General features: G+C 36.8%; 3 protein-coding genes across 12 annotated transcripts; 1 reads left to right on the forward strand and 2 right to left on the reverse strand.

The window, feature by feature from the left end:
* Nucleotides 1-11,474: 11,474 nt before the first annotated feature.
* On the forward strand, nucleotides 11,475-15,570 carry LOC115982401 (serine/threonine-protein kinase AFC1-like). 2 transcript variants are annotated; one of them, XM_031104987.1, is made up of 12 exons: nucleotides 11,475-11,671; nucleotides 12,291-12,477; nucleotides 13,179-13,205; nucleotides 13,304-13,457; nucleotides 13,552-13,600; nucleotides 13,696-13,810; nucleotides 14,057-14,148; nucleotides 14,238-14,394; nucleotides 14,486-14,550; nucleotides 14,648-14,745; nucleotides 14,843-14,945; nucleotides 15,047-15,570. In XM_031104987.1, the coding sequence occupies exons 1-12, from the start codon at nucleotides 11,567-11,569 to the stop codon at nucleotides 15,197-15,199; spliced, it is 1,305 nt and encodes a 434-aa protein (XP_030960847.1). In that variant the 5' UTR covers nucleotides 11,475-11,566; the 3' UTR covers nucleotides 15,200-15,570. The 2 variants fall into 2 exon arrangements, with proteins under 2 accessions (XP_030960847.1, XP_030960848.1); XM_031104988.1 differs by lacking the exon at nucleotides 12,291-12,477 and having other exon boundaries at nucleotides 11,582-11,671; nucleotides 15,047-15,557.
* A 659-nt stretch (nucleotides 15,571-16,229) lies between these two features.
* Nucleotides 16,230-17,333, reverse strand: LOC115981121 (NDR1/HIN1-like protein 13). The gene has a single exon (XM_031103304.1). The coding sequence runs from the start codon at nucleotides 17,331-17,333 to the stop codon at nucleotides 16,230-16,232; it is 1,104 nt and encodes a 367-aa protein (XP_030959164.1).
* A 1,018-nt stretch (nucleotides 17,334-18,351) lies between these two features.
* Nucleotides 18,352-23,519, reverse strand: LOC115982859 (pentatricopeptide repeat-containing protein At1g13040, mitochondrial-like). 9 transcript variants are annotated; one of them, XM_031105589.1, is made up of 7 exons: nucleotides 21,756-23,450; nucleotides 20,796-20,948; nucleotides 20,582-20,634; nucleotides 19,976-20,148; nucleotides 19,355-19,442; nucleotides 19,013-19,089; nucleotides 18,352-18,889 (listed from the first exon to the last, which is right to left on the reverse strand). In XM_031105589.1, the coding sequence occupies exon 1, from the start codon at nucleotides 23,314-23,316 to the stop codon at nucleotides 21,769-21,771; it is 1,548 nt and encodes a 515-aa protein (XP_030961449.1). In that variant the 5' UTR covers nucleotides 23,317-23,450; the 3' UTR covers nucleotides 18,352-18,889; nucleotides 19,013-19,089; nucleotides 19,355-19,442; nucleotides 19,976-20,148; nucleotides 20,582-20,634; nucleotides 20,796-20,948; nucleotides 21,756-21,768. The 9 variants fall into 9 exon arrangements, with proteins under 9 accessions (XP_030961449.1, XP_030961454.1, XP_030961447.1 ...); XM_031105594.1 differs by lacking the exon at nucleotides 20,582-20,634 and having other exon boundaries at nucleotides 21,756-23,519; XM_031105587.1 differs by lacking the exon at nucleotides 20,582-20,634 and having other exon boundaries at nucleotides 19,355-19,385.
* Nucleotides 23,520-23,935: the final 416 nt, after the last annotated feature.

Genomic DNA, 23,935 nt, shown 5'->3' on the forward strand with positions numbered 1-23,935 from the left:
AGCTTCCAATTCCCCTTTTACCTGACCCACGATCAGTCTTGAATCTGAGAACATTTCCACTGCCTTTTCACCCATTTTCTGGAATATTGTCATTCCCATCAGCAAAGCTTCATATTCCGCTTCGTTGTTTGTAGCCGAGAATCCCAGCCTCAAGGACTTTTTAATGATGATCTTTTCGGGGGATACCAGAACTAGCCCCACTCCTGCTCCCCATTGGTTTGCTGCTCCATCCACATATACTTTCCAGGATAAGGTGTCCTACGTGAAGATTAAACCAACTGATTTTTCATCCATGTCATGTCGCTTCACCTCTGCTTCTTCTAGAAGTTCAGTAAACTCGGCTACTAGATCGGCGAGGACCTGGCCTTTCACAGACGTACGAGGCATATATTTGATGTCGAAAGCCCCTAGAATTGTGCCCCTAGAATTGTGCCCCATTTAGCAATCCTCCCAGTATAATTTGCACTTCAAAGTATGGACTTGAGTGGTAATTGAGTTAGAATCACCACGGTGTGTGCTTGAAAATAATGGGGGAGTTTTCGTATAGCATGTACTACTGCCAAGATAGCCTTTTCCAGCGATAAATACCGCACCTCGGCTTCATGAAGTGACTTACTTACGTAGTAGACTGGTCTTTGGATACCACTGTCTTCTCGTATCAGAACAAAACTTATTACATGGGAGGCTACCGCTAAAAAGGCAAACAGGACCTCATCAACCTCAGGACTGGACATGATAGGTGGCCGAGATATGTACTCTTTCAACTGCTGAAACGCTACAGCACATTCCTCAGTCCATTCAAATCATTTCCATTTATGCAGTAAAAGGAAAAAGGGTCTGCACCTATCAACTGACCTAGATATAAATCGGTTCAAAGCAACGGTCATCCCTGTCAGTTTCTGCACTTCCTTGGGATTCCGAGGTGCTTGTAAGCCATTAATGGCCTTAATCTGATCTGGATTCACCTCAATTCCCCTTTGAGTCATCATGTAGCCCAAGAACTTTCCAGAGCCTACACCAAATGAACACTTTGAAGCATTCAAACGTAACTTGTGTTTTCTCAGAATTCCAAAAATGTTCGCAAGATCTCCTACATACCCAGACACCACTTTGCTCTTTACAACCATATCATCGATATAGACTTTAATGTTCCTGCCCAATTGTGGTTCGAACATCTTAGTCATCATTCGTTGATAAGTAGGCCCCGTATTTTTTAAACCAAAGGGCATCACTTTGTAATGATAGTTTCCAATGGGAGTAACAAAAGCTGTCTTTTCTTGATCATCCAATGCTAACGGTATTTGGTGATATCCTTGGAAGGCATCCAAAAAGCTCATCCAAGGATGACCTACCGTTGCATCTACCAACTGGTCTATCCTAAACATAGGGAAAGGGTCCTTGGGACAAGTCTTATTGAGGTCCGTGAAATCCACGCACACTCGCCATTTCCTAGTCTTCTTTTTCACCACCACCGTGTTGGCTAACCATTAGGGGTAAAAAATTTCCTTGATAGCCCCAACCTGCTTTAGCTTGGCCACTTCATTTCTGACAGCTTCGGCATGCTCTTTTGACGGACGCCGAGGAGGCTATTTCTTCAGGGTGATGGAAGAATTGACGTTTAGATGATGACAGATGAAACTTGGGTCAATACCCGGGGCTTCGTATGCGCTCCACGCGAACACATCAACATTTTCTCTGAGGAATTCAACCAAATGCTCTCTCCTGCAGAGGCAGTTTAACTCCAATCTGAAAGAACTTCTCCAAATCATCGCCAATGGTTACCTTTTCCAAATCTTCTCACTCCGCCTCGTCGGCTCGTCCGTTGCAGGGTAACGTCGGGATTTCTGATTGCTATAAACCGTTATCAGCGGTGGCTGAGGTTTCCGCCTCAGGCCGATGTTGGATAGCCGCTACCAGGCACTGTCTGGCCGCAGTTTGACTTCCTACTATCTCCAAAACCTGGTCTCCAAATGGGTACTTCATCTTCTGGTGTAGAGTAGAGGAGACAGCCCCAAGGATATGAAGCCAAGATCTGCCCATAATGGCTGTGTAGGAAAAGAAGACATCTACGACGATGAAGTCCACCTCCACCACATCCGTACTGGTCTACACAGGTAATCTGATCTAACCTTTTGGGACAACCATCTTTCCCTCAAAACTCACCAGAGGAGAACTGTAGGCCGTCAAGTTCTCAGGTTTCAAATTTAGCCCTCTATACAAGTCAGGGTATATTATGTCAGCAGCACTGCCCTGGTCAATCATCACCCTTTTCACATCATACCCACCAATTCTCAGCGTAACTACAAGAGCATCATCATGGGGCTGTATAGTTCCAACTTTGTCCTCATCTGAAAAACCCAACACTAACGAGGCGCCCATCTTGGCCCTCTTAGGCATTGAGCTAGACTCCTCGGCCGGAGAACGGGATACCAACATTACCCTGGAAGGACAAGATTTAGTCCTTCCTGGGGCAGCAAAAATAACATTTATTATGCCAAAGGGGAGTCTTGAAGAAGCATCCCCACGAAGCTCTGGGCCTGCCTGGCTTAATCGACCACTGGAATGATGCAAGAGTTGCTTCAACTTCCCTTCTCGGACTAACTGGTCCAAATGGTCCCATAAATTCCTGCAATCCTCCGTTGTGTGTCCATGATCCTGATGGTAGTGGCAATAAAGGTTCTGGTTACATCTCGTAGGATCTCCTGCCATCTTGTTTAGCCAGTTGAAGAACAGCTCATTCTTAATCTTCTCTGGTATTTGTGCACTGGCTCTCGAAACACAGCGTTAACTGCCTAAGTGTGGGCAGATCCTGATTACCTTACAAAGTCTTTTTAAGGTCGGTTATTATTGTACCGGTCTGACCTGAAATCCCTCCTCTCTTGAGGGATCACCTTAGCCTTTCCTTTCCCTTGCAATTGGTCTTCTTCTACTCTTGTGTACTTGTCAATCCGATCCATCAATTAGCATATACTAGTAACAGGTTTACCAGTTAAAGATTTCCTTAAATCATGCTTGGCTGGAAGACCAGCCTTGAAAGTGCTAATAGCCACATCATCGTGCTCTCCTTCTATTTCATTAAACATCTCCCAGTATCTATCCGAATAAGCCTTCGGAGTCTCACCTTCCTACATGGACATAGACAATAAGGACCCCAAAGGCCGAGGAACCCTGCTGCAAGCAATAAATCGAGCACCAAAGCTCGGGTGAGTTTTTTAAAGAAATCGATAGAATTCCCCCTCAAACCGTTGAACCACCTCATTGCCACGGGGCCCAAGTTAGATGGAAAGACCTTACACATTAAGGCCTCATCTTTGGAGTGAACAGCCATCCTCTAACTAAAATGGCTACCATGTTCTACCGAGTCAGTCCGACCATTATAAATGGTGAATGTGGGTTGATGAAATCACCGAGGAAGGCTCGCATCTTCAATGTTCCATGTGAAGGGTGATTTAGAGACTTGACTCAGCGCCTTGTTCATGGCATCATTGCCCAAGCCTCTGCAAGGTGGGCTTCTGTACCTACGTCTATGGTGGTGCTCCTCTTCATAGGAAAAGGTCTCGCTGGGCGGAGTTCTGGACCTCTGTCTATAACTAGCACCATCTGTCTCTTCAAAGCACGGCTCGGAACTGGGTGGTGAATGTCTTCGTCAAGCATGACGCAACTCCCTCTTCAACTCGTTGATTTCACGTTGCATGTCTCGTCATTCTTTGCATAGGAAACATGACTCTTCCCTCCAGATTGACTTTTACCGGTATGAGCTGTGTGCACACTTCCCTCACGACTCCCTCTCCGTTCGAGGCTCCTGTACTGATTGCCATGCTGAGAACCCCTTGACTCCGCTTGATGTAGATCAACATCTACCTGGTGTGGTCCTGCTACTGCCTGGTGTAGACCTGCCTCTTCCATCGTGGATGTGGTAACCAAATCTCCTTTAGACTAGATCAAGCTCCTTCCCACAGACGGCGCCAATTGTAAGGATTGAAATGGGATTAGGCCCAAAATAGGATTGGGTTCTAGCCCAAGCGACCCAAACAATAAATTTGTAAAGCGTGGATGAAAGAACTAGATCTACTCCAGAAGAAAAATGATTAAATTTGGTAATTTAAAATTGTTAGACAAACGTAAGATGGGAAAATCTCTCTTCGGAGTAACTTGAGTGATTCATATTATATTGTACTTGTTAAACAATAAGATCATACAAGAGTTCATAGTCTTCTTCCCAAAATTTCTTGATTTTTTCCAATCCCCTCTTTTAGTACATCTTTCCATGCTATATACTCTAGTCTTGGTGTCATCCCTACCATACATTTGTAGGTTAGATTCGGGGAACTCCTTGCTGTCCCATCCAGTACTTCCTAGAACCATCAACTAGTAGCTGTAAGGCTGCTTGATCACTGTTCAGGCGTCACTTCCACATTAATGTGGCCAGAGAGTTGGTTGGGAGTCATTTAATGTGGAAGTAGCAGCTTTTTGAAGATATTTGTTGCCCTTCTCCTTTCTTATCCCTTGTCCGATGTCTAACTCTTAGTGATGATGTAACTCCATGATGATATGGCACTCATATTGACTTCGGACACTTGTTGCCAAGATGGATTTTATCCTCAAACGCTTGTTGGACTTACCTCATATTATCTCTACTCCTCTCTTTACTCCGTTCTCTTTATAATCTTATCTAGACCTCCTCGAATGGTCTAACGTCCTCGAATTGGGCCATAAGCCCAGTTAGCACTACCTTAACAGTACCTCCTAATTAACTGGCCCCCACAATTACTTTTTTTTTTTTTTTTTGATATCTCCATTTAAAAATGGAGAAATATAATGGTATGTACAGCTGATATACATACAAAATGAATGCGATATATACTAAAGGTCTGTTTGAATACAGCTTATTTTGCTGAAAACTAAAAACTGAAAACACTGTAGCAAAATAATTTTTAAATGTGTGAATAGTGCCGTGGGACCCATTTTTTAATGAAAAAAGTTGTTGAAAAGTGAAGTTTGTAGGTCCTATGAACAGTGCACGGGACCCACTTGTATTGCTGAAATATGCACTGTACACTAAAAAAAAGTCAACAATTGCGGCTAAAAAAAAAAAGAGGAAAACACAAAACATGAATCCAAACCGCACCTAAGTTCTCAAATTATTTGGTTAGTGTTTTTGTCTTGTTGGATAAAATTGCATACGTATGTGTCTAATCCCTATGAAAGTTTGGCAAATATCTGTCTTTATTGCACCGCTATAATATATGTATGTTTCTAATCCCTATGAAAGTTTGGCAAATATACGTATGTTTCTAATCCGTATGAAAGTTTGGCAAACCCGATAAGATAAGCCCACACCGCTATACTCCTTTTAACATCTCACTTATACTTTCAAAATTCCACTCTTATCATCTTTTTTCTGGAATGTGGTGGAGTGAGCAAAGTGGACCAATAAGTGAATTTTAAGCTAAACGTTAATTCTAGAGTAAAAAAACTGACATCAAAAATCAAATTATATTTATCAATCACTTTTGCAAGCATGTTACTAGTCCCATTTCCCATGCCCAACACTTGTCCATGTGTGTATATATATATACATATTTGGCAATCATTAACATAACACACTTGTCCATGTGTGTATATACATATTGCATGCAAGACAACACTCGATAAGATAAGCCCACACCACTATACTCCTTTTAACATCCCACCTATGCTTTCAAAATTCCACTCTTATCATCTTTTTTCCGGAATGTGGTGGAGTGAGTAAAGAAGGCCAGTAAGTAAATTTTAAGCTAAACGTTAATTCTAGAGTCTAAAAACCGACCTCAAAAATCAAATTATACTTATCAATCACTTTCGCAGGCATGTTACTAGTCCCATTTCCCATGCCCCAAAATTGTCTGTGTGTATATATATACACATTTGGCAATCATTAACATAACACACTTGTCCATGTGTGTATATACATATTGCATGCGAGACGACACCCAATAAGATAAGCCTACACCGCTATACTCCTTTTAACATCCCACCTATGCTTTCAAAATTCCACTCTTATCATCTTTTTTCTGGAATGTGGTGGAGTGAGCAAAGAAGACCCATAAGTGAATTTTAAGTTAAACGTTAATTCTAGAGTCTAAAAACCGGCCTCAAAAATCAAATTATACTTATCAATAACTTTTGCAGGCATGTTACTAGTCCCATTTCCCATGCCCCACACTTGTCCGTGTGTGTATATATATACATATTTGGCAATCATTAACATAACAAGGGACACAATATATTTTTGAAATTGAGGCTCTTCGACAATAATTTAACCATGTTTCATATTGTTTTAGATAATGACATTGGAGTGTACAATGCTATAATGTCTTCATTCCAAAGGATGAGCTAGGCATGCGATAATAGCCGATGACATGTAAAGTTTTCATCTTATTAAGAGTAAATAATTGCAATCATCTATATCTATATATATCTAAAAGTTGAAGTGTAGCATTTATTGTTGCTACGCTCTAATTGAACCACATCAGCGTCCACATCATTATCATTTTTCTTTCCAATCTTCCTATAAATTTTTTTTAACATTTACTCTTTTTTTTTTTTAATATTTACACTTTCTATAACCTTTCTCTATCCTTTACATTTCATCTCTCCACTACCCTCTACCTTAATATCACTCTTCATCTTTCCCTTCATCTTCCTTTTTTTTTTGGTTCTTTCTTATTCACACACTCTTACTATAAATTTGTCATTCTCTCTTCCATTCTTTACATACTTTTCCCTCACAAAAAAAGGTTCTCTCTCTCAATTTTTTGGTGAATTTTTTTATTTTTCTTGCATCTCTGCTTTAGGTTGATAATTGTTTTGATCTTTAGAACTTTATATTAAGCTGATGCAATTTAGTTTTGTGATTTAAGTTTTTTTCTCTCTTTAATTTTTAATTTTATTACATGTTTTTTTATTAAATTCTTAGTTTGGGTTGCTTTGAATTCACTTATTTAGTTGTTCTATATATATTATTTTTGTACAACATGACATTTGTTCTATGAAATTCCTTTAGACTTGATACGTTATCTTTTCATTTGATTTTTTTTTTCTCTCCTCATGCGCAGTGATTGACTTCTAACAAAAACTATTCTATTTATATATTTAGAAATCTATTTCTTCTTAATTCCAACCGTTTAAATTTTGTACGGGCCATGGATTCTATTGAGCAATTAATATGAAAAACAAAATAAAAGTAAAATAAATTCTACAATAATTTGCTTTATAGGGATGGACTCCTCTAAGTTATACATTGTTCCTTAAAAGTAGTGCGAGAGAAACTAATGTTTAGTCTGTCTATGTTACTAATGTTTCTAATCTTTTGAAAGTTTGTGGAGCATATACCCTACTAATTAGGCCATCTAAATCATTTGAATTAAAAATCAACTGTAACATAAAGAACAAAGGGGTCATAATGCATTCATGTTCTCCTTATATCGTGATAAATCTGAGTAGTTGAATAGTATTGTTGTTTAATTTATCACTATTACATATTTTTTCCTGAAAGCTACATACCATCGATCGTTACACCAAATGGATATTTCAAAGTTCCTTTACATGATTACTTTGCTATGTGGTGAGTTGAAACATTGTTGGGTAATGATGTACGTTAGATTGAATGTGTAGCCTCTTAACTTGCAAAGGGCAAGTACTGATTTATGCTAAGTTTTTGTTATTGGTATTCTTTAGAGCTATAATGGTTGATAGGTCTAATGAGGCTTCATTAATTTATGTGAGGCTTCAATTTCACCCAAATGACAAAGCAATAAAACAAGACAATTCATGTTCAGCTTTCAGGTTTATTTTATTAAAAAAAAAAATGCTTAGTTTTTTGGTAACCACCAATTCGTTTTGTTAACTAAACATCATAAAGTAACTTTAATTTAGTTATATGGGTTCATCAAGGGAACTCTTCCCAAGCCAGCAGCTACTTCTCCACACCTTCTTCAATGGGCACGCTGCAAGAGTATGGATAGGGTTTGTCATTTTTCAAGTTGCAAAAAAAAAAATGTATATATATATATATTCAAGCTAATATCAATAGCACTACTACATTTGACCATTTAAATTCAGTCATATCCTCTATATCATTAAATTATTAATATTTTCTCATTTTTTAATTTTTAAAAAATTAAACATATAATGTTTTAATTAAATACAAATAAATAAAAGTTTCCTTATAAAATTGTACTCATTTTTTTTAACATTTACACTTTCTTCAACATTTCTCATTCCTTTCACATTTTCATCTCTCCACTACCGTCTACCTTAATATCACTTTTCATTATCTTTTCACAAAAAAATGTTATTTCTATTATATATTTTTCATTATCTTTACTATATAATAAAAGTTGGACTTAAAAACTATGTTTTAACAAAACATGTGACTTACGTTTTCTTTGTATCAATTTTTTTTTTCTTATGAAAAAAAAAAAAGTCATAATTTGATAATTAATTTTGGACTTATCATATTACTTAGTAAGATATTTTTTTAGAATTATCAATATAAATTTAATTGGAACTTTTTTATAGATAAATACAAATATTTAATTGTCGTTATCAAAATTTTTTCCACACTTTTTTTTTCCCTATCCTAAAATCAGTAACGTTTGAAGCATCATAATTTTTTCACTTCTGATTATCTATAACACTTGTTTTTAAGATAAATTATTTTCTCTAATCAATTTTATCTCATTCAATCAAGACACTATCTCTTTGCTCACATTGCACACCACGCTTCTTCTATATATATAAAAAAATAAAAATAAAATAAAAACCATTGCACACCTCACATATTAGACTTCCTCCTATCAGTTTTCTTCTTCGTAACACGTTCTAGCTTTCAACTTTCAAGTTCAAAGTCACCAAACTGTATGGTAAAAAATTATTCCATTTCTTTTTAATAAGGTTATGTTATTTTATATTTCTTTCTTTTCAAAGCTACAATTATAATTTTTCCCATTTATGTTACTGTTTATTTGTTTTTTTATTTTGTTTGGGTTGGTTTGATCTTCCTAGGTAAGTAGTTTGGTTTTTTTTTTTGGCAGTAGGATTTGAATTCATGTTCTTGATTTTCCATTACATTTATTTCTTAATTCTTGGTATTGAAACAAGTTTTTTTTTTCCTCTTTTCTTTTTATTTTTTCTTAATTCTTCATTTTAACCCAAGTTCTTGAATTAACATTTTTGTTATAACTAATTTTCTTATTCTTTTTATGGTATTAACTTTAGGGCATTCGTGTTTTTGAAAAATTTTATGGTAGCTATGCGTTTTTTGAGGGCTGGTTTGGTATTGGTATTCACTATGATTTTCAATATGTATTTTTGAAGGGTTTTAATCTATATCCTTCTTTATGAATATTATCTAGATTTTTATTAAATTTGAAACTACCAGATATCATTCTAATATTGATTATAGGTGGAACTCTTACCCCTTATTTTATTGAGGTAATTATTTATAAAGTTTCGTTGCTGTGATCAAAAGAGCACATCCTCGGTACCCCCTCCCTCCAAGCAATAACGCATCATGCTCATACATCATGCAAAGCAAGGTTTAGATTACTCACTTACTCTTTATTGATCCTTCAACTTTTTTAGGTAGCTTTTATGAGCATTGCATCTATTATTTATCTCAAAGATGAGGCTCCCATTGCTGTCGCAAGAATGGTGGACAAGTATGTATTGCTTGCATATGTGAAATTAAAAGTTTAATTATCTGGTCAAAAGCTATATCATTCTAATGCTTTAGATTTTATTTATTTTCTTCTTGTGGTTGGTTCATTCTAGCACGTTAAAGTGTGGTCACACAAACATGTTATCACCATCAGTCAAATGAAAAGGTTTGTTTTAAATGTACTTCAAATTTATAGGCTCTAAAATATGATTTGGTGTGGGATCACTAATAATGGAATCTTGGTTGTATATATTTTACGTGATTGTAGTAAACATGAGTAGAATTCAATCAACCCAACCCAACACTTAAATCTATTATGCTTCTAAATTTACCCAACCACTATGCTTCCCACAAGTCTTCTTTTACACCTTACATATACTTAAACTGTCTTTCAATATATGCATGCATTATTATTTTACTAGATGTGATTAGCTACAAAAGTATATGCTTTATTATTATTTTGGGTCACTTACCAAATTCAAATATTTAGATAAACCACATTAAGTTTTGGTTAAGTTAATAATTATAAGCCTTTTAAATATATGTATATAATGAGATTATGATACGATTTGATTAAATTGAAATATAATTTCTAAGAAATATAAATAAAGCAAATGATTGCTCAATAATAAAGTATTAAAAATCATTAATACCAATATATCATTTATAGTCCTAACAACTACTAGTTGTTCTTCATATATAAACTTTTTCCACCCAAATGTTTGTTTCAAGATATTGTAATATCATCAAGAAATTCACAATCCCTCAAAGGTAAAAAGTACTTTTAATGTCCTTTTATTATTATTGCTAAAAAAAACTACAACCCACTTATAAAACTCATTATATTGCAATTCTATTAGATATACAATAAGCTCCATTCCATTAGATATCAAAAGCATAACATATTTTTACTAACTACACTTTTGACCAATAAAAAATGTCCTTTTCTTTAGAATAGTGTCATTTTGTATTACTTGAACTCTAGAACAAGACTATTTTACCCTTAATTTTAATAATGACCTCATATGGTTTTTTTTTTTTTTTTTGGTTGCCAATTCTGGAATTTTCCACCTATGTGAAATTATTATTTTACCCTTGAGGATTTGAAGAATGAATTTTAATAATTAAAAATTATATGTCTGCAATATTTCAATAATCCATTGATCTATTAAAATTAGATCTATCACACTTATTTGTTTTGTTGGATGGAAGGAGAGAGAATGGATGACAAGTTCCATTTTCCATGCAACGAAATGAAAGACACTTATTAGATCTATCACACTTATTTCCCTTCTTTTCCATGCAACCAAATGAAAAATAATAATAATACTAATACTAAAACTACAGATTAAAAAATATTTAAAAAAAAAAGGGGAAAATAGAATCAAATGAAAAATAATAATAAGAATTTATTAAAATCAAACCTATGTAATTCACAATTTAAAATAATAATAATAATAAAACTACAGATTAAAAAAATATATATATATAAGGGGAAAATAGAATCAAAGGTTCCAGAAACAGTATATTCTAAGAGGGGGCGAAAAGGTAACTCAACCATGGTTCAGAACTTAAAAATCCAGCTATCCATTAGTATGGATGGTATAGCCACGACGGACGGTTCAGATTAACGATCAGAAATGAATCCAACGACTGGGAACAGCTGACAAAGAACACTGTCTAATTGGTTAAAGGCTATTTCGGTTTCTCCTTCTCCTCTGCACCACAACCGTTGCGATTTTCGCATCGTAGCAAAAAAAAAAAATCAATCTATCAAAATCTAAAATTAGGGTTAGAATTAGGGTTAGGGTTAGGGTTAGGGTTTCTTGGAGTGAGAGAGAGAGAGAGAGAGAGATCGATGAAATGGAGATGGACTATGTGAGTGAGTTCCCTCATTCTCACATGGATCGGCGACCCAGAAAGAGACCCAGGTTAGCTTGGGAACTCGCTCAACCCCAAACCAACAAGGTACAGTTTTTTCTTCATTTTTTGCTTTCTCTAATTTTCTCAGTTTTTTTTTTTTTTTTGGTTCTTGAAATATTTGGATGAATGGGAATTTTGTTAGGGAGGTTAAATTTTCTTGGTGATAATTATTTACAGTTAAAAAAGTCAACTTTTTTTTTTTTTTTTTGGTTGCTTCCTGGGAATTTTTTGGTTTGGGAATAGTTCAAGAACCAAAAAAAAATTGAAATTTTTAGGCCTATAAATATGTTCCATTTTTATTATTTTCAAGGAAATATTCAATGAAGAACAAAATATATGAATTTGCTGATCTTTAAGTTTTCCTGCAAAGTATTTCCTGGAAATTTTTCCAACCTATAATGGGTTTCTTTTAAAAAAAAATTTGGATACCTAATTGAGCAGATAGGAATTTGCATTATTTCTGTTAAATATGTCATGTTTTCTGTATTGGTTTATGGTGTAATGTGTGCTTTGCTTTTATAATTTTGCAAAGATTGATTTTCTGTTTGGTTGATGAGAAATAGAGAGGTGAGTAACTTAAAAAGAATAGTGGTTTAAGGTGGGGGGATATGTTTTATTAATTATTTTTTTGTTTGGCGGAGAATGAATATATGGCTGTGTGTAGGCTGAGTCAGGAATATATTGTGGGCAAGATTTTGAGAGTGGGACAAGCTTTGGACCTTCAAGGATACTACCAGACCATGCTAGTCTATTTGTAAAGGGATTGGCTCAAAAAGGCTCTCCCCCATGGCGTGACGATGACAAAGATGGACATTACATGTTTGCGCTTGGAGATAATTTGACATCACGCTGTAATTACACACAATCACCATTGAAAAGCTTTTGTTACATTCTATTATCTGCCCCAAAGCATGATAAAATTTTCCACCAAACTATTGATCACAAGTTCATAGTCTTTTGTTATTTTATTTACATAGCTTTCTAAAACTAAATTTATCCTCATTTTTAATTGTTAGTTATGAATGTGATTTATGAGTAGAAAACTACTGATATACGAATAGGAGGATAGTATTTAGGGTAGTGGAGATGATATAGAATTGGATAATAGATGGTTTATTTTCAGGCATTTTGTATAGGTTTTAATAGTTTCTTAGAGTCGTCAGTTCTCTGTCTTGTGCAACAGGAGTCTAAAACAGTCTTCATATTCAATCATCCTCCCCCCCCACCCAACCCACCCCCAAAAAAAGGAAATTCATCCACCCCAAAGTCATTATGCCTTTGGGATTAACCTCACCCAATGGATTTCCTTTATATTTATTTAATTTTTTCTTCCTGTACCCATTACACAATACCCCCCCCCCCCCCACCCCCAAAAAAAGGAAATTTATCCACCCCAAAGTCATTATGCCTTTGGGATTAACCTCACCCAATGGATTTCCTTTATATTTATTTAATTTTTTCTTCCTGTACCCATTACACAATACTCTATCAGTTTGGTTTAGTTGTTCTTGCTCTGATTAAGTCATTCCTGTGTGTGCTTTCCTTATTGCAGATAAGATCCACAGAAAGATTGGTGAAGGTTAGTATTTTTAACTCTCTGTTTGTATTCTTTTCTTTTTTAAAGTTGAATTTCTTCGTACCATGCATTCCTCATCCAGTATCCCTTTCATTCTGCAGGCACCTTTGGTCAGGTTCTTGAATGCTGGGATAAGGAAACAAGGGAGATGGTTGCCATAAAAGTTGTGAGAAGTATTAAGAAGTACCGTGAAGCAGCAATGATAGAAATTGATGTGCTCCAGTTGCTTGGAAAGTATGACAGAACTGGAAGTCGGTTAGTGTACTTTTGCTTATAATATTATCTCTCCTTCTGCTTCATCAGTTTTGAGATGAATTTTATATTAGTGGAGTGGTTTTATTCTTTGCAGTTGTGTACAAATACGGAATTGGTTTGACTATCGTAACCATATATGTATTGTAAGTATGAGTTGATTTATGATAACATGATTTTCCCAGCTTCAAAAATATTTGTGCCTTAAGACTTGCCACTGTGATTTAAATGGTCTTAACAGGTCTTTGAGATGCTTGGACCAAGCTTATACGATTTTCTCCGGAAAAATAATTATCGCCCATTTCCTGTTGATCTTGTCCGCGAGCTTGGCAGGCAACTGTTGGAATGTGTGGCATGTGTGTAGTTGTTACTTCTGCTATTTCTTTTTTATTCTTGTCAATGTTGATGGAAACTGATCTTCTGGGAATTTCTTAAAACCTTCTTTTACTGCTCAGGGAATTTTGTAACGTTGTTTACATAATTTTTTCATTTTGGCGTTATACATGAAAACTCTATTGAGTTTGAGACGTAAAAGTTTTTTTTAATAAAAATAATCTGATGGTATGTGTTCTTTTGTTGGTTGTGGTCTATGAATTTGGCAGTTATGCATGATATGCGCCTTATTCACACGGACTTGAAGCCTGAGAACATACTTTTTGTTTCTCCAGAGTATGTAAAAGTACCTGACTACAAGGTACACCTTCTACTTTGCACGTTCTCAATTTTTGCTTTGGTACTTCCTTGAAGGAGGATTTCATGCAATAACTTTTCAATCCACTACAGGTTACATCCCGGTCACCAAAGGAGGGAACCTATTATAAGCGGTTGCCAAAGTCTAGCGCAATTAAGGTTATTGATTTTGGCAGCACAGCTTATGAGCATCAAGACCACAACTATATTGTCTCTACTAGACACTACCGTGCCCCTGAGGTTATTCTTGGTATGCTAATGTTTTGACTACTCTTTTGCCAGTTCTTCCTGTTCCATATCTTGTTGAAATTTATGGGTATAAGCTTTATATGTCTTTCCAGGACTTGGATGGAGTTATCCATGTGACATATGGAGTATTGGTTGTATCTTGGTAGAACTGTGCTCTGTATGTCTAACATCTCAGATCTATGTTGAATTGTAAGCCAGATGGCTTTACTGTGCAAGTGTTACGAATGCTGATAAAGAAATGCAATTGATTGCAGGGAGAAGCTTTATTTCAGACACATGAGAACTTAGAGCACCTAGCCATGATGGAAAGGGTTCTAGGCCCATTACCTCAGCACATGTTGAAAAGAGCTGAGTGCGTTCCCATTCAAGGACTTCCATTGACTATATCAGCATTTTTATGTTTATAGAAAACAGTAGTTCATCTATGTCTACAATTGTTTCTGTTTCAGCCGCCATGCAGAGAAGTATGTCAGAAGGGGTAGATTGGACTGGCCAGAAGGTGCAGCCTCTCGGGAAAGTATTAAAGCTGTTATCAAGTTACCCCGTCTTCAGGTGTGTATGATGTTGCCTTTTCCTAGCTTAACTTTTGGGACAAAATGTCTGGATAAACCTACGCATATGATTTTGCTCTGTGTTCTGTTTTGCTTTGGCAGAATCTAGTAATGCAGCATGTAGATCACTCAGCAGGGGATCTTATTGACCTATTGCAAGGTCTACTTAGATATGACCCCTCCAAGCGACTAACAGCTCGTGAAGCCCTCAAGCACCCATTCTTTACCAGGGATCAATACAGGAGATTTCTGTGAGAGGTTTGGTTTTTCATTCTGGTGGTGGTATGTTAATTGCTTGAAGTGGTTTTTGGTAAGAGTCAAAGGGCTGGCATTTCTTGTTGCATTACTTTTATTTATTGTCTAAAGTTGCAGCATATGAGGCCTGGTCATGATTTCATGACTTCTTTGATTCTTGTTTTATTGAGCTTGTGTAGATAATCCCATTCTCAGGAGAAGCATTCTCCTTTGTCCAATTTTGTACCAAGAAATGCGTTGTATCTGTTTTCCATTTTTGTATACGAGTTGATTACTATGGACAAATTTGCCCAGTGTTGGTTATGTTGTTGGAATGATGAGGAAGACCTTTACTATGTTGTCATGTAATTCTGCAATACTCCATTCATGAATCACTAGGAATTCTTTGTGCCTTTTGCTATTTATGATGAAATGCTACTTTGCCTTGAATTTTACTTGTATTGTATCATGTCATAATTCACGATATGTTTGCATGTTATTTTAATCTGCGGGTCCTCTGTTTATTGGGATTACACAGATTGAAACTAAGAAAATATAGCGACACGTTGGGCCCGAAGGTGGAGACCCCTCTAAAAAGGAAATTGTTGATATAATTATTTTATATTATAATTGAAAAAATATCACAACATTTTCACAACTAAGGGCATTGTAAAAATGTTGTGAAATTGTCCCTAAACTTTCTCAAGAAAATATTGTATTCATGACAGTTTACCAAGTCAACTGTAAGAATCCACAGAATACTTTGAAATACACAGAATACACAAAATACTTCGAGATTGTTTACCATACAAATGAAGTAATATTTTGCATCAATAGTATTTTCGTATCAATACTTAAAAAAAAAAAATGATCTTAACAAAAAGACAGGGTTTTGGTAATGTGATGAAAAAAATTACTCGATGTTGTAGCATATGGCGAAATAATACTCTCTATAGTCCGAGAAAAGCAATACACACTCACGGTCCACGGCTACATGAGTGCCCAAACGTCATAAGTTTGGATGGTGTTTATAATAACGCAATATGCTTCTTCAGCGTTTCGTTCTGCATTCGCTCCTAATCAAAGCCCCGGTAGGAGGTCCAGACATGAGAATATAGCAATGAGTATGCAACAAATACGAGTATTTTAGGAGCCTCCCCAAAGTAGATCGTGCCCTGAAATAACCTTTCACTTGAAACTGGACCCCTTCGGCTTCTATCTGCTTCTTAAGCCTTCGGGCTGCTACCAGTGGAATCCCAACCTGACTAGTCACCATATGAATATAAGCAAACTTGGATTGGGCCCGTGTGGCATAGAATGGTGGAACATATTGAGTAGCAATAAGGGTACTTCCATAGTATAGATCAATGTACATGTAACTGAAATCAACGTTCACTTTCCTGTTTGGATTTGAGAAGTTTGCGAGCATAGTAACATCAGCATTGAGCAGATAACCCATGTCAAGATAGGCTGCATTCAAGGTGGCAGCAGATATATCAAACCGGGGGAGCCGTGGCCGATAAACAAGATAGACTATGAGGACAATTAGGCCTCCTACGATTATGACAACCCAAAGAATTGCACAGAACACTGCAAGAAACCACGTTAAAGGTTTGTGTCGATGATGATGCTCTCGTGGCAATATCGTCAGGCCTGATTGGTATTGACCCTGGCGCTGCGGATGTTGCCTCCAGTTAGGTGGCGATGAAGACCCATGTGGCGGGGCCTGCTCATTTTGCGTCCTTTGGCCAGAAGGCAGTGTAGATGGGACAGGTGGCGGTGAAGAGGGGTCTTGTGAGTTGAGACGTTGCTGATTTGGCTTCGATTGGCTAGATGGCAGAGCAGCATTCAGGGGAAAATGATCTGCAGACCCAGGGGACTGTTGATCTTGTTGCCGTGGACGCGATGGCTGGCGTTGCTCTTGACCACCCTGCTTGGATTTTTTTCCCTTTTTGGAAGGTGGTTGTGGCCATTGATTGGGTGGCTGTCCCTGTGCAAAGGGTGGCTGGGAACGTTGGTCATGTGACGGTGGGCGCTGGGAACGTTGGTCTTGCGATGGGGGGCGCTGGGAACGTTGGTCTAGTGACAGTGGGCGAAAATAAGGGTTGGTTTCAGGTTGCTGATCAGGGTCGGTATCACGTTCCTGATGCAGCATGGCTATTATGGATATTCGTGCCTGGGCAATGACGAAGATTAGGAGGGGAAATATGTAGAGCAGTTATTATTGCTAGTGGGAGAGAGGATGACTTCATGAGAACTTCAAGAATGATTCATGTACAGGGCAAAGAATCGAACATAAGCTAAGTATTGGAGGCAAGTAATCTTGGCGACACCTTTTACTTTTAATTCTCTACTAAGGTGAGTTACACTAAGTTGTTTATGAACGCATATATTGCAGGATACCGTATCAGATGCTGGCAACTCATACAGGGCTTGGGGCCACTTCTAGTACTTAAATTAACATTTTGTGTTATGGAAAGACTATTATGCCAAGCAAATCCTCTGATTTTCAGTGTGTCAATGAGACCTTTACTGATGGCAAGCATGACTTTTCCCTTTCGTTCCACTTCCACACAAAGAAACAAGTTCTGTTACAGAACACCAAACATCCTGGTTAAAGTACATACATTATCCGACAAGGCACTTTTTTTTAAACCTCCTTTACACCATTACCACCCTCTCTCATTTGCCTAATGTTTTGCGCACAATTTCATAAATTAGTTGATGAGATATGGATTTGTTTGAATACTGCTTATTTCTGAAAACTGAAAATACTATAATAAAATAATTTTTAAATATGTAAATAGTGCCGTGAAATTCAATTTTAAAGTTTTTTTTTTATTTGTTGAAAAAAGTAAACAGTGCATAAGACCCACTGTTTTTCGGCAAAACACAAAGTAGTGACTTACTGACTTCAGTAAAACCTTATCATCACCTTGTGCCAACCGCCGCTAGCTGTTCGCTGCTGTCTGTGCAATCTACCGTCCACTCATTGGCTTCAACTTTGCTCGTCCTCACTATCCTCTATGGCTCTTAAAAAGTTGCAAATGTTGAAGGGTTTACCTTCTTACATTTAAAAAAAAAAATGGTGAATTTAAATGGAGGGAAGCACGAAACAAAAACAACTCATCTATACAGACTGAATTCCTATCTCTGTTTGACAAGTTCTTAGAAAGATTGAAGCTTGTTATGAAATTTTTTTACACCATCAATAGGTATCCGTCCAAATTCATGTCTTCTATGAGTATATAGATTCTTAATTATCACAGATGATGCCTATGAAACCAAACCACCTTATCTAATTAAAGGCAGCTCTACATAGTTAGACCCAATGCGACACATGCTCTGGCTTGTGACTCAGGGTCAAGAGCTACAGGCAATCCTAAAACTTTGAGGTCTCTCATTCACTGGTTAAAAGTGACGAGGGTAAAGTTTGCAAGTGAAACATAGCTTCAACAGGAATTTGGTTAGTTCTCATGTATCGATTATGAATTATCAGTGTGTCCTCCCATCATAGTTGTGGGATTATTATACTCTGCATGTCCTTCAGACATTGCCCTCATTGTTCTAGATAAAATTTCAAACTCTTTTCCTGGGCTTGTAATCATTTTCAACTATTCAATCACAAAACTGGGCAGCAACGTGGTTTCAAGTCCTTGGAACAAAACTTCTGCTCCATTCCCTATAAATTTCTCTTCAGCTGCAAAAAATCTGGTTAAAAGTTTAGCAAAAGTTGTATATCAGTCCCTATGTTAAATTAAAAACAAAATAAAAACGTAAATAAATAAAAGGACCAGGTGTTGAATTTAATGCATTTGGATGAGAAATCCATACCTCTGCATCTAAATTTCAAATTCAAATTGAATCATTAGAGTCTCTTCCCTTTTTTCATGCTGTAGAGGCCTTAATACCTAAGAGAATCAATAGTGAAAATCTGTAAAGAGTTAGTTTGGTTCCTTAGAGAGTGAGGGAGAGTTCCAAGATCACAAGTACAAAATCATCATAAATGGAAGGCCCTAGAGCATGAACAATAGAAATGGTTTTATTAATGTAACTAGCAGGGACAGTAAGCAAGCAAGAGAACTTATTAAAAAAAAAATGAAACATGTCACGACATATCACATAAAAAAACTACAAAAAGGTAGAAAGAAATAGGGCTAATTACAGATCACTTACCTGTGATTAGGCCCGATTTCATGTTGCCTTCCTAAAGTTTGAAAAGTGTCCCGTTAGCCCAATTATGCATCCATTACCCACCTCATCACTTTCACCATTCAAAACATAAAAAAACATTTTTTTTTTAAACAGAGAAATCAAGATCGAAAAGGGATATTTATAAATATTGAAGAAGTTTCTTATGCTTTGGCTTAAGAACAGTAAAGGAAAACCCTAGGAATGGATATGGATTTTCATAGGCCTCCTCTAACCTAGCCACCACTTCAGGACGTTCCCCAACGTACAACCATTGGTATTTTCTCTATAATAGCCACCACTTCAGGAGGTGCCCCGACCTAAAACCATTGGTATTTTCTCTATAATAGCCACCACTTCAGGAGGTGCCCCGACCTTCAATCATTGGTATTTTCTCTATAAAATCTTTGGCTTTTCAATATAAAATCTTGAAAGAACCCTTCTAGGCTTTTCACTATAAAATCTTGAAAGTAACAGATAAACATCCACATAGGAAAGGGAAATATGAATAACTAGAATTATCCTTTAAATACCCGAAGCTTGAGTAAAGAATCCAATTGCTTCTGCATAAGAAAAGGAGCTTTGAAATAACAGCTGGCACTATACCTTCTGCCATGAAGACATCCATTCTATACTTTCCCTTCCAGTTGCTTTGCTGCCTCCAAATTTAACCTCCCATCAAAAGTGAACCTTTCATGAAAGCATCCTTTGGTTCAGGTTGGACGACCTGAACTCGGCAGAGGAAGAGATTTCTCTTAAGAGTGCAAAATGTCCCCCATCTGGGGATGTCAAAATTAGAGTAATTTTTTGTAAGTAAATATTAAAAACCCAAATCCATTTTTATGGTTTTCCTTTTGTGTTCTTAAGCCAAAACATAGGCCACTTCTATAATTTTTTCAAATACCCCTTTTAGATCTTGTTTTTCTGATTTTTTTTTTAATGTTTTTAACAGTGAAAGTGATGAGGTGGGTAACAGTTGTATAACAAAGCCAACCTCAGGTGGGTAAAGTAACATTTTTCAAACCATAAGTAAGCAACATGAAATCAGGCCTAATCACAAGTGGGTAATCTATAATTAGCCCGAAGAAATAACATAAGCATAATTTGAAGCTATGTTGACCAACATTTACTAGATAACTTGAAAATATATTGAGAGTAGGGTTATACATTATGAAAGGAGAGAGAATTATTAAATTCAGAGAGATAAATTACATGTGATGAAGCCTAATTTTCTAGGAGATGTTTGGTTTAAGAAAGAGTATGTCCTGCCCAGTAAACATAAACAGAAGCATTTTTGTCAGTAATACTCCACAACATGCCCCTCTCAGCAACGCCTTTTTCGTGACTCATGCAGCAAGTAAAAATCTTGCACTGATGGTAAAATATTTATCTATCATAAAACTCAAGGAGGAGGAGCAGCTCATACCTGAGTACCATTTTTGGGAAACTTCCAAGAAGGGCAACAGGGCAGAACAGGATAGGCCTGACGAGCTCAATGTCAAACCAATTAATACTGGCAAACATGTGTTCTGCCACAGGCTATAAAGACCAAAACGGCATCAATACCATAAAATTCAACCTGAAAATACAGAAGATTTAATCATATGCAAAAGAACTTAGGATATCCTGTGCACATGAGCTGCTTAACTATTAATACGAGAACAGAAGAGTACATTAGCGTAAAAATTTATACATTGGTGTTATCTTAATATATAGTTTTGAAGTTCACTTTTGCTAAAAGATAATAGAATACAAAAGAATTTATGTTTTTTTAATCAAAACAGGTTAATCACTACAAATATGAGATGAAATATAAGATGATAAACCAAATGACTGGTCTACCTACTTGGAGGGCCAATTTTCAAACCAACAATTAGCACTATGCACAAAGCACACAATGATCACACCATCAACAAACTATATCAAACACACTATACATAACATAACATAACAAAAACTAGCATTAAAAATTGCCGTTGGCATTATCTTTAGCCTATAAACTCTTTATCTGTTGCATATTAGCATTACATAGATTGTACAGTAACCAGATTGCAAAAACTTAATGTAAACAAGACAAGCTTGTGCACGCATGTATATAGAATGGCAATGGATGCTTAATGATTTCATGGCATTTAATTTTTTTTTTTTTTTTTTTTGATAATTAACGAAAAAAATATATATTAAAAAGAAAACATACCAAGTCCGTTCATGGCATTTAATATGTTTATAGCATGTAGAAATGGAAGAATCATTATTTTGAGATATTGTCAACAAAGCAAGACTTTGCTAATTGTTTATAAGTAACCTTTCTACGATATCATAGAAACTTGAATCATTAACAGATACAACATAGATAAAGCAAAAGGTGTGAGTATATGATACAAACCATTTTTTTACATTCATGTGGCATCTCTTGAATGGATGGCATTTATTAGTGTTTCACAAACAGCACTGTCAAGAGTAAAGCCCTTCTCCATCATCTGATCCCATACACTACAAGCCAATGAAAGTTTCTTTTCTCGTATAAGCCCTCCAATGATCAACTTGAAAGTTACTTCATCAGGATAGGACCCACTCGTCTGCATTTCCTCAAAAAGAAGCATGGCTTCACTCACTCTAGAAGCCTTGCAAAGCCCATTTATGAGGGCATTGTATGAAACCACATCAGGTGCAATTCCCTTCTCCACCATATCACAAAAAACACTATGAGCCATCACAATTTTCCCAGTCTTACATAGATGATCAACAATCGTAGTATAAAATATACGATCAGGTAACAAACCCATGCCAGCCATCTGATCAAGAAGTTTCTTTGCTACAACAGAATCACCTTCTCTAAGAAAAGCTTCTATAAGAATTGTAAACGTCACCAAATCTGGTGCAATCCCCTTCCGCTGCATTTCCTCAAAGAGCTTGTAAGCCCTTCTAATACGGGATGCCTTGCAAAAGGCTCTTATAATAGTATTATACGAAACAGCATCACACAACCCCAGTGCCTCCATCTTATTCACCATCAACAAATAAGCCTTATCCGGCAGGTTTGCTTTACAAAGCCCTTTTAAAAGTTGGTTATAACTATAAACATCCGGTTCCATCCCACTCCTCTCCATCTTCTTCATCAACTTCTCGGCCTCCTCCAACATAAGTCCTTCACAACAATAATTCAATAACACATTGTACGTAATCAAATCCGGCTCACACCCATTCCTCCTCATAAATGACCTAATTGCCTGCGCCTTATCAATCCTACCTGCTCTACAAAACCCACTAATCAATGCATTGAACATCAAAATATTAAACTCAACTCTACCCTTCATCACACCCATTGTAAGCTCATAAGCCAAATCAACCTTCCCACCATCACACAACCCTATAACAAGCGCTGTACACGCCTTATTATCAGGACTAAGCCCTTTATCAATCATTTCACGCCACATATCAACCGCGGCATCAAACCGCCTAGCTTTACACAACCCATCAATTAGTATAGTGTATGTTACAACATCAGGCTCTCTACCTTTCTCAACCATTCTATAAAACAATAGCAAAGCCAATTCTAATCTATTCTCATTACACAAAAGGTTCAAATATATATTAAAAGCCCATATATCAGGAATACAACCAAGCCTATCCATGTCTTCTAGAAGCTTATCAATGAGGCTAAAGTTCTTGACTTCACACAAACCAGAAATGAACCTTGAGTACGTAAATGGGATTAGAGAAAAACCCTGGTGGGTCATTTTGTAGTAGTAGTGCTCAGCTAAGTCGAAACGAGATTCACGGACCAGTACGCCGAGGAAGCGGTTGTAGTCGATGCTGAAAATGCGGCAATTTGATTGAGTCATTTCGTCGAACACTTGGACTGCTTGGTCGATGAGACCAGTTTTTACTAGGCGTGAGATTCGAGCTCGGTATATGAGGCGGTGTGCGCCAAGACTGCGATACATATCAGGGTGAATGCATAGCAGAGGGTTGGGACGGTGAGACCTGATGGGGTACTCAATGCAGGAGCATGTACAACAGAATCAGAGAGCGAAGGTAGCTCCTGGTTTCGGCTATGGAAATGAGAGAGAGAGAAACAGAGAAGGGTTGAGGACTCGGTTGGATTTGGGGGCCCAAAAAACCAGACCCCGCTGCTTCCAAGGATCAAATGCTAGTGTGTACCTGATATCCTATTTGCTCTATTTTTGCTTGATGGGCTTTTGGGAGTTGGGACTTTGGTGGGTTGGTTGGGCAGTTGGGATAGACATGGTGGAACTAAACATTCATTTCTCTTGGGCTGTGGTAGCCACTAGCCCAAAAGTTTATGTAACTAAGCATTAATGCTAGACTGCTAGGGTACCAACTACTAGTGTGATTTAAGGGACACCCGGGTGGTAGGCTTAATAGATTTGAAGAACTTACTCTAAATCTAGAGATCTCAAGTTACATCTATAATCAGTCTATAGAGTTTCTAATGTGTCTCATATGTAGAGACTAAAACAGATTAACCAAAAATTATAACACCACTTTCTTTTCTAAAAAGAATACCAGCTACTGGTAGTTTGGCATTAAACAACCAAAAAC

Source organism: Quercus lobata, chromosome 3 (genome assembly GCF_001633185.2).
Source record: "Quercus lobata isolate SW786 chromosome 3, ValleyOak3.0 Primary Assembly, whole genome shotgun sequence".
In the NCBI taxonomy this organism is placed as follows: Eukaryota; Viridiplantae; Streptophyta; class Magnoliopsida; order Fagales; family Fagaceae; genus Quercus; species Quercus lobata.